At 33.6% G+C, this 10023-nt stretch overlaps 1 protein-coding gene across 1 annotated transcript; it reads right to left on the bottom strand.

The window, feature by feature from the left end:
• Nucleotides 1-6223: 6223 nt before the first annotated feature.
• LOC120086321 (ferritin-like catalase Nec2) lies at nt 6224-9498 on the bottom strand. The gene is made up of 3 exons (XM_039042909.2): nt 9082-9498; nt 7631-7862; nt 6224-6793 (listed from the first exon to the last, which is right to left on the bottom strand). The coding sequence occupies exons 1-3, from the start codon at nt 9411-9413 to the stop codon at nt 6413-6415; spliced, it is 945 nt and encodes a 314-aa protein (XP_038898837.1). The 5' UTR covers nt 9414-9498; the 3' UTR covers nt 6224-6412.
• Nucleotides 9499-10023: the final 525 nt, after the last annotated feature.

Here is a 10023-nt window from a genome sequence, read left to right on the forward strand (position 1 = left end):
AACGATCGCAGAGCAAGCATCGAGTATCGTATACCATGTGATCAAGTAGCCAGGGGCTATACGATGAAGCATGCTGGCTGACTCAATCGTTTAATGTGCGTGCTTACCATGCAGCAAGTAGTAAAACCTCAACGATCGTTTACCTCAGCTACACGATCAAGTAGCCAACACAACACGATCGAGTAAACTTTTTAACAAATACTACACGATCGGGTAGAAATTTTCTACACATTATAGGAACTCTTATCAAAGAGACCAATGAGCGGAAGCAAGATCATTCCAAATCCCATTGTGACAAAGTATACACACTTACAATCAAACACTAATAGTTATGCAAAAACTCTAAATTACAGCATGCTTCAAAAGGAAAATACTAAGGATCAAGAGAACTTACCCTTGAAGAACTATTCTTCTCGTTCTCTCTATCTAACAACACGATCGTTCACCAACACAAACGTCACGCCTCAGCAATCTCCTCGAACAAGAACAAATAACACTTGACCCTCGAACAGTAAGCAGACACCACCAGAAGGTTACCTTGGTATTCTCGGTGTGAGAATCCAAGAGTTGTGGGTTCTATATGGATTTGGTAGAGGGTAGAAGGAATGGACAGATCATATAGACGATCGAGTAAGTGGGAGATGACTAAAGTCTATTGTATAGACTGAGTAATCGATCGTTTAGAAAACAAGTGACTATCGTATAGTAGACTCATTGCACGATCGTTTATGCTCCCAAGAAATCGGATAGCTAATTCTTTTGATCATACGATTATATATAACTTAATGATCGCCTTATGTAAAAGTGAAAACGATTTTCATTTTATCCATCAGTTACCATAATTGATCATAACTTCCCACTAAGTTGGTTATTGGGAGAAAAAATCGTAACCAATTATCCCATAATTGATTTTATTACAAATATAAATAATATATATTCATAACCTATAATTTTAATATCACGTCTCATGCAACATATAAACCATAGTTCTTTTTCTCCCTTATAGCATTTAATAATAATAATTCCTCCAATTAATATATCTAATACATCAAGTCAATTATATCTCATATAATTTATGCAATCTAATTATATCATATATAATCATATTTCCTCACCCAAAAACTAATTCTCAACCTGAATCCATTGAGCTGCCAAGGGGACCTTATGGACCTGTAGCTTGAAGCTCCAACGGTACGTGAATAATTGACTAAACTTTTTAATCACGATATCCATCATCCGTTAAATATCGGACATTCCACTAAAGACCAATAACTACATTCTTTGTACTACAAATATATTTTTGTGTCCATTGGATATAACCAATCAACAATACGATGACCTTTCACAAATCGCTCGTAATTACAGTCAGACCAATTTACTGTTTTGCCCCTGTAGTTATATCTAACTTCTTAAGTACCACTGATTACTCTAATTAATAATACATCATAGTTCTACAATGAGTAAATCCTTCTCGGGCCAAGAGAAGGTATGGTGCCACATTGTTCAAGTCCCAGAATCAGCCCTTAAGGGAGTAATTTATCTACTTACCCTTAAATCAGGGAATGAGTGAATTTCGTCTTGTGTAGATGAGTTTCTGGCTCCCCAATCAGACGAACCCCCAAAGTGGTAGGTTTGAGTCAGTGATCTGGCCACTCACACCCATACAAATCAAAGGACCGCTCTCATAGGCAAGAGTTCCCAACTCACTCAGGATTAAGGTCATGTTACCTATGGTCATCCTCGTGAAATGAAAGTCTTTGTCATGAGCGGCGTTATATCACGAGACTAAACATTTCGTGGTCCGGTCTTATACAAAATCTTTTGTATAGAGCATCCCTGCTCGCATGTCTCATACATGAATGGTCAGGATCAGACCATTTGTAGCACTTTACAACACTTGTAACATCTACAAAGTGGGCCACACTTGTAGCGTCAACAGGATAAGGTTTCCCTCCTTTATCCATATACTACAGACCATTTAGGTTATCACTTAAAGCACGATCCACTTGTATGTCATCACATACATGCTTAAGTTACAACGATAATAAGGGATCCGATAGGACCCCAATTATGTAGCAATATCAAGAAAGAAAGAATAGAAGAGAGGTGGATGAATCGGTTAAGGATGACTTCCAATTCCATTAGGAGAAGTGGAGGTTTAAAAGAAGGAGGAAACGAAAAGAGAGGTAGGGAATTCTGAACATCAGGATTGAGGAAGAGGAGCTCCCGAGAGTGGGAGTTCGGAAGACGCTGTCGTGGAGAAGCCATCGCAGTATGTCGCTCATCGTCTACCTCTGCTAGGCAATCGTGTAGCAGAGCTCAGTGATCGTATAGAAATCGGTAAGCGATGGTGTAATAGATTGTATGTGTTTTTGTAAGAGTTTGTGAGCGATCATAGAGTATTTTGTAAGCGGTCGTTTAGTAACAATGAGCGATTGTGTAGAACTTATAAACGATGGTTTAGCATTTCGTAATCGATCGAGTATCAACTGTTAGCGATCATTTAGTCATGTTTGATTCCTATCATTTAAAAAAGAAGTTGTTCATCGTTTAATTTCTTTTTCGGAAAATTATACCAACCCGTTATGATGGTAAAGATTCCAAGAATCAGTATCCTAACAAATTGGTATCAGAGCAATTACCTAGGCAAGCAGGGTTTAGAAACGTTTTGAAGAGAAACTGGAGTTACTAGAACAAGAAATCTTTGAATACAAAGTCAAAATACAGAAGGTGTCAACCATAGAGAAGAAGTTGGCGTTGATAGCAAAGAGCATTGAAAGATTGGAATTGTAGGCAGAGAAACATCAAAAAATGTTCATTTCTTATGTTACGAGAATGGCCAAGGAAAAAGCAAAGGTGACGGAAGAGGCAGAAGGATCGAATGCCAAAAAGGTGTGCGGAACAAATAGTTCGGTGAAAGCACCCAGTGAAGAAGCGAATGGCGACTAGAGTGAATTCAAGAAAGTGAAAATGTCGATGTTTAGCGGAAGCAATCCAGATGCATGGCTATACAAAGCAAACCGCTATTTTCAAGTTCACAAGTTGACTGAATTTGAGAAGATGACGGTGGCAGTTGTGAATTTCGATGGCATCGCATTAGACTGGTACCGATCGGAGGTAGGCGAGAGTCGTTCGAAGATTAGGAAGACTTGAAAAAAAGAATGATGGCCCAATTCCGATCTTTAAGAAAGGGATTGATCAGTGGGAGATTATTGACTACTAAACAAGAAATGACTGTGGAAGCATATCGATCTGTGGAGGTGCCAAAGTCCATTATCTCGAACCAAGACAAAGAGTTTGTGAATAACTTTTGGCAAGAGTCGTTCTGACTATTGGGTATTATATTCCATAGCAGTTCAGTTTCTCATCCTCAGTTGGATGATCAAACAGAGGCGGTGAATCGCGACGTGGAAATGAATTGGAGGTGTTGTTGTGGTGAGAGACCAAAAGAATGGATGAACTGGTGGCATTGGGCAAACTATTGGAGTAACATTGCATATAATGCTTCTACTAGTGTGGCCCCTGTTCAGATTATGTATAAACGACAACCTCCAGTTTTCATTTACTATGGAAAGAATTGTACGGCCAATGCGACTTTGGGCCAACAAATGCGAGACAGAGATGCTGCATTACGCGAGCTTAAGGGGCATTTGAGGCTGGCTCAAGAGAAAATGAAGAAGTTTGTAGACAAGGAGCGACATGATGTTGGATTTCAAGTTGGTAGGCGATCATATAGAAACCGGTAAGCGGTAGTGTAATAGATTGTATGCGTTCGTGTAGGAGTTTGTGAGCGATCGTGGAGTATTTTGTAAGCGATCGTTTAGTAACACTGAGCGATTGTGTAGAACTTGTAAACGATCATTTAGCGTTTGGTAAGCAATCGAGTATCAACTGTAAGCGACCGTTTAGTCTTGTTTGATTCCTATCGTTTAATAAAGAAGTTGTTCATCATTTAATTGATTTTCCGAAAGATTGTACCAACCCATTACAATAGTAAAGATTCCAAGAATCAATATGCTAACAGGATCTTAGTTTATATCTTTGTGGTTAATGCCACTAAAATATCTCATATTTCAAAGACTGTAGTGAAGAAAATATCTCATGTTATTACATCACATAATGTTTGTTCATACAGGTATTTACAAACTACTGGACCCTATGAGATTTAGGGCATCAACCCCAACAAGGAAGTCATTAGTAGAAGGTAAGATATCCTCTAATGCTTTTAGTAGTTCTGAGAAACTAATGTCACTCCATCCATGTCTAACTTTTAAGTTATACAACTTCACTAATGTAGACAACTTGATGAACTTTTTGCATCCTTCAAACAATAGCTTCTCAGCATAATTAAGCAACTTCTCGAATCCATTGGGATCTTTTGAATATTGTTCATGAGCAATTTCAATCATTTCTTTTATATTTCCAATATCATTCTCTTCATAACTACATTCAGGGGATTTTCCATGCAAGGATGAACTAAGAAGTTCCTCACCATGCCAAAACCAAATCTTATAACTTTCATTAATGCCATTAAAATATAAATGATCTCTAATATCATTGTTATTATGTCTTTGACAATTTCCACATTTCAAATAAGGATAACGTATAACAGTATTATTTGTATTGGAAAATCCAAATTTGATGAAGTTTTCCACACCCAACTCAAACTCTTTGGATAATCTACTCTTTGACATCCATGATTTATCTATACTTATAATAAGCTAATCTTGGAACTACAAAACAAATTTACAATATTCCAAATTAGATAACTCATATAGCTTATAAAATTTATATGGAATTGATATTTATAGAGAATTTAAGAACTTGAACTCTCAAAAACTTCAAATGTGTGCTAATGTTGTAATGAATAGATGGTTTACTAAATTCAAAATCTTAAAAATTAAATGGTGCAAAGAGCAACTACAGCCACTTTTGTATTATGCTAAAGTAGAGACCAATGATTTCAAATGGGGTCAAATGCTTTCAAATTCTAAATGATGTGCTAATTTATGGTTGAAGAATACTTTTCTTTATACATTGTTTTCAATTTAACGACCAAACATGTGAGAAGACAATAAGATACTTCCTGGATGTGTGTGTTTGAATTCTTCTGTTCTTGTTGATGAGAAAATTTTTCAATTTGTTTTTTTATTTAAGTTTTTCTTAAGGAAGTCTCTGATTCATGTTGTCTAATTTGTAATCAAAGAACGATAATAATTACAAAAATGAACTGACGAACTTGAAACAGAGCACATGAAAATAATTGCAAACGCAATCAAAATGAAATAAGGCTTACCAGACAGGGGAGAAAAACAGAGGTGAGAAGGATGGAAGACGAGCGGCAGAGCGAAGATTTAGACGTTTGATTTCAAGAGAAAAAGGAAAATGTTGGGACAAAAGCAAGCAGAGGAATCAATTGTGTCGACCGCTGCAAACGAGGCGGAGCATGGCGGGGGAAATGAGGAAGGGGAAGAAGCCAACAATGGAGAACAACCACATAACTCTTGGGACGCTCCGCTTGGGATAGAACAGCCAGAGAACAACCACAGCATGCCGGCTCCGCTTGGGACGCTTGGTTCAGTTGTGCTTTTCTCACTACAGTCACTAAAAAACCAAGACACGATGGGAAGATTGGCTAGGGGACGAGAGGGAGAAGACGAGTGGCGCGATCGAAGACACGGGTGGCTAGGGGACAAGAGGGAGAAGACAAGCGGCGCAATGGAAGACACGAGTGGCTAGGGTTTTAAAAATCATATATTTTATTCGAAAAAATATTATTAGACAATTATTTTTTATATTTTACTTGACACGAAAAACATGTCAAGTAAAAGCTTTTTATACTTGACACGTGAAACGGGTCAAGTAAGACCTTATATTACTTGACACGAAAAACGTGTCAACTAAAGGTTCGCGTGAAAATATCCGAAACATTCCGTCAATCTCTATTTTTTTTAACCCTTTTACTTGACATTTCCTTTTCTAAAAGGTCATTACTTGACTTTTTTTTTTCAAAGAAACATCAAGTAATTAAAAACTACCAGTGTCAAGTAGTGTAGATTTTGTAGTAACGTGTATTCTTATGATTGGACAATAAAATTCATAAGATGCACACATTAATTTTCATATAATTAAGTAACAATACAATTCCTATATAAATTAGGTGATTAAACATAATTGCATATAGTATCAATTCATTCTCATACCCATCTACTCAACCATAATATATAATAATATTAATTTTATTCAAATCTTAACCATATTTCCTCATTAAAAGGCAGTAAAACTCCATGTTTCATACAGTTTTTTCTTTTTATAAAGAAACATTTGGAGATAATTTGTCCATACATTATAACTAGAGGATTGATTCACCTTATCAATCCTTTTTATTCATATAATCATGGATTAGAAGTTCTTAGCCATTTCTTTGAATGTAGCGTCTTGCAATATCTCCATTAGCACCATTGGGAAAATACGAACCAGGGCGACTTTCATTGCCGGTTCCATAGAATATGCGCAAAACCTCCTTTGTTATTCGTGTATACGCCAGAGAGTTAAAATCGGCAGCAAGAAGGTTGCTGTCGGTCCGATTCTCCGCCCCGAGCGATCGAGGAACCAGGATTCCTTCGTCTTTCAGGCCACATTTCGCTAGTCGATTAGTCAACTCCGATGTTCGATTAGTGAACTCTGCAATGGTTATATTGTAGGGAATCACAATCTGGTTCGCCCTTTGATACAGATAGCTTCGGAAAAAGGTATTTTGTCCAGCCTCCATGGCTAGAAGTTTTGCTACTAGCTACAAAAATTAACAATGGATATTATAATTCAAATATTTTAAAAATTAATTCATCTATTAGATGTAAATTTAAATTGAGAAAATATCTTATTGGTCTCTAGATATTTTACATCTAGTTTATATTTTTGCCCCTAGGTTTGAAAATGTTACACTTTTACACCCTTAAATTTTTAGTATAATTTTTATATTTAGTTTCTAAGTTTCAAAATGCCACATTTTCATCCGAGTTTGAGGTTTTATCTTAATTTGTTTTATAATGCTTCAAGATTTTATATTTTTAACCTTGATTTCTTACCAATTATAACTCACTTTTGGTCATTGTGTTAAATATTTGTTAATTAATTTATTAATTAAAATAATTAATACAATAATAATTAAATTAATATTCACTAACTTTTCATCACTATTAAAAATAATTTTTACAAAATTCGTCATAATGATTTTAAAATAACTGATTGAAAAGTTAATGTCAAAATACCAAAGTGAGTTTTATAGGAAGCGTAAAATATTGAAATGTAAAGACGAAATAAAAACTAAACTCAAAATTATCAAGGATAAAATTAAAATGTAATGTACGTTATGTAAAATCTACTAACCAAATTAAAATTAAACTCAAAATTCAAAGGTAAAAGTGTAATATTAAAAAACTTATAAGATCCGAAATAAAAACAAAATTCAAACCCTAGAGACGAAGAAATTTTTTTTTCATTTAAATTTTAGGTAACTTTAAACTTTTAATTTTGTCTTCAACATATTCGTAAATTCTAAAAAATTCGAAAGTTCAGTTACTAAAAGAATTCACAGGAGGTTTGTTCATCCGTTTATTCGGTTCGTTACCAAGCGAACTCCACGGGAGATTAATGTCGTCGTTGCTCCGACGAGGCTGACCGTTGAGGTGTAAGTGATGCTTTGAGCAGTGAGGATAAAGTTGTTGTCGTTGGCGTAAGGGTCAAATCGAGGAATGAGTCGGCGGCCAATTGCTGCATCAGCGAAGTCTGCAACAACTTCTGTGCTTAGATTCAACAATGGCCTTGGAGGAACTCGTCCCACAATTTCCCTGATAATTTCTCTGTTGAAAAAAAATAATAAAAAAATTATAAAGATCGAATTTTAGTTTGTAATTACAATTTAGTCCCTTATTTTCAAAATTTTAATAATTTAGAACTCGAACGAGGACTACACTTCGAAATTTCGTAACAATTTATAACCTTTAACATGAAAATTCAAGAGTAAAAAAAAGTTCATTAAATCTTAATTAATAATTTCTTTTTTTCACAACAAAGACACAATTATGAGTAATATGAATTAAATCATTATCAACTAAAATTCAAAGCCTAAATTCTAGATCATAAACTAAATACATGTTTTTAATTATGTATCTAATCAAGCCATATGATTCAACTTTGAATTACTTTGTTCAATTTTAGTCAATTTACGATCTTAAATTTAGTTTCTACACCTAGTTTATGTTGATTTTTTTAATAAAACATTTTTATTATCTATTAGTATTTTTACTATAAATTTTGAAAACATAATCACATATTCCATTTCCTTCCATAAAAATTATTATTATTATTTAACCAGTAAAAATAAAATTTGAAAGTAAGGACTGAATTTAAGGATTATTGAGAGTACTATCTATACATATGTGTACTAAAATTGAACAATCCTCAAAGTAGAATATTATTACGTAAAAAAATTGAACATTTGTTAAATAATCAACCTAACTCAACCATGAAACATTTTGATAGGGTTGGTTTGGATTATTCGAATCATTTATTTATTTTTTTCTAAAAACAAGTAAAATATTAATATGTAAAAAAAATTATTTAATTATTTACATATATTGAATTAAGATAAACAAATCAAATGCAATTTATATCATAAAAATCTTCTTTCCAAAGTTTTAAAGAATTTTTTTAGAAGTTGTTGGAGAATAAATTTTCTAAAAAAACAAAACAAACGTGAAGTTAAATAAAACAAAAATAAATATATGTATATAGAATTATATCATAAGTAAAAACAAAAAAAGTGTACTTTTTAAAATGAATAATATGTTCGATTAGTTAAGATAGGAACTCAACTCATAAAATCTTCATTTGTTCAAATATAACTCAAGCCAAATGAGTTAATAACCAACTTAAATCATACGAGATGGATTGACCGATACAAGATACAAAATATAGGAATGAAAACGATATTTTATATAAGAAATTTACTACATGCTACATAAAGTTTTAAGGATTGAATAGACATAAAAAATATATATAAATAGGTTAAAGGCAAACCTTAGTTGGCCAAGTTTTTGATAACCAAATTCCTCGACGACCCGGCGGACTAGAGGACCTAAGGTGGCCCTTCGAGAGCCAATAGGAGGAGGGCCTCCAGCAGCCAAAGAAGGATCATAGTCATCAGTGCCATTCCCAGTAGCAGCACGCAAGAACAACTCAGCTTCTAAGTGATACAAATTCAGAAGAAATTCAAGAATATCATTGTCAGTGGCTGGGACTTCTCTGCATGGATCAATATTACATACCACCGTTCCACTTAGGCTCAATGACAATAATATTGTCATGATTATGGCTGGAAACAAACTTGCTTTATTGCTCATATTTCCCATATATATTTAACAACTTCTCTTGTATTTTTGTTTTTCCTTTTTGTCTCATCATAACATCCTTTTATAGTCACAAAATTATATGAGTTTTTTTTATGGACCATTATGCCCCTTCTTCATTTTCGAGTTGGTTTGTATCAAGTAATTAATTAAGGTCTTGTTTGATAATTATTTAGTTTTTTTTTTAAAAAAAATTAAATCTATAAACACTACTTCCACCTCAAATTTCTTCATTCGTTATCTATTTTTTATCAATGGTTTAAAAACCAAGTCAAATTTTGAAAAACTAAAAAATGTAGCTTTTAAAATTTTGTTTTTGTTTTTTGAAATTGGTTAAGAATTCAACTATTGTTCTTAAGAAAGATGCAAATCATGGTAAAAAAATGGAGAAGAAATAGACTTAATTTTCAAAAATCAAAAAAAAAAAAAAACAAAATAGTTACGAAAGAAGACCTAAGTGTGTATTAAGTTCATCTACTTATTTTGATTTTGTGTCTCATGAAGTCTTGTGTTTTTGGTTTTATGTGAGTCCCCTAGGTCATGATTCACGAATTTCACATTTCTTAAAATTCAAGACACAAAATTATTGATTTTTTTTTTTTTTTTACAATAC

This window comes from Benincasa hispida, chromosome 9 (genome assembly GCF_027475165.1).
Source record: "Benincasa hispida cultivar pf3 chromosome 9, pf3_genome.v1.1, whole genome shotgun sequence".
In the NCBI taxonomy this organism is placed as follows: domain Eukaryota; kingdom Viridiplantae; phylum Streptophyta; class Magnoliopsida; order Cucurbitales; family Cucurbitaceae; genus Benincasa; species Benincasa hispida.

Bases quoted from the DNA above. Each gene is read 5' to 3' on its own strand.
- LOC120086321 (XM_039042909.2), bottom strand. From the start codon at position 9,413: ATGGGAAATATGAGCAATAAAGCAAGTTTGTTTCCAGCCATAATCATG. The intron at 7,863-9,081 runs GTTTGCCTTTAA...TTTTTTCAACAG, and splicing joins CAAAAACTTGGCCAACTAAG to AGAAATTATCAGGGAAATTG. The intron at 6,794-7,630 runs GTAACGAACCGA...TAATTTTTGTAG, and splicing joins TCTCCCGTGGAGTTCGCTTG to CTAGTAGCAAAACTTCTAGC.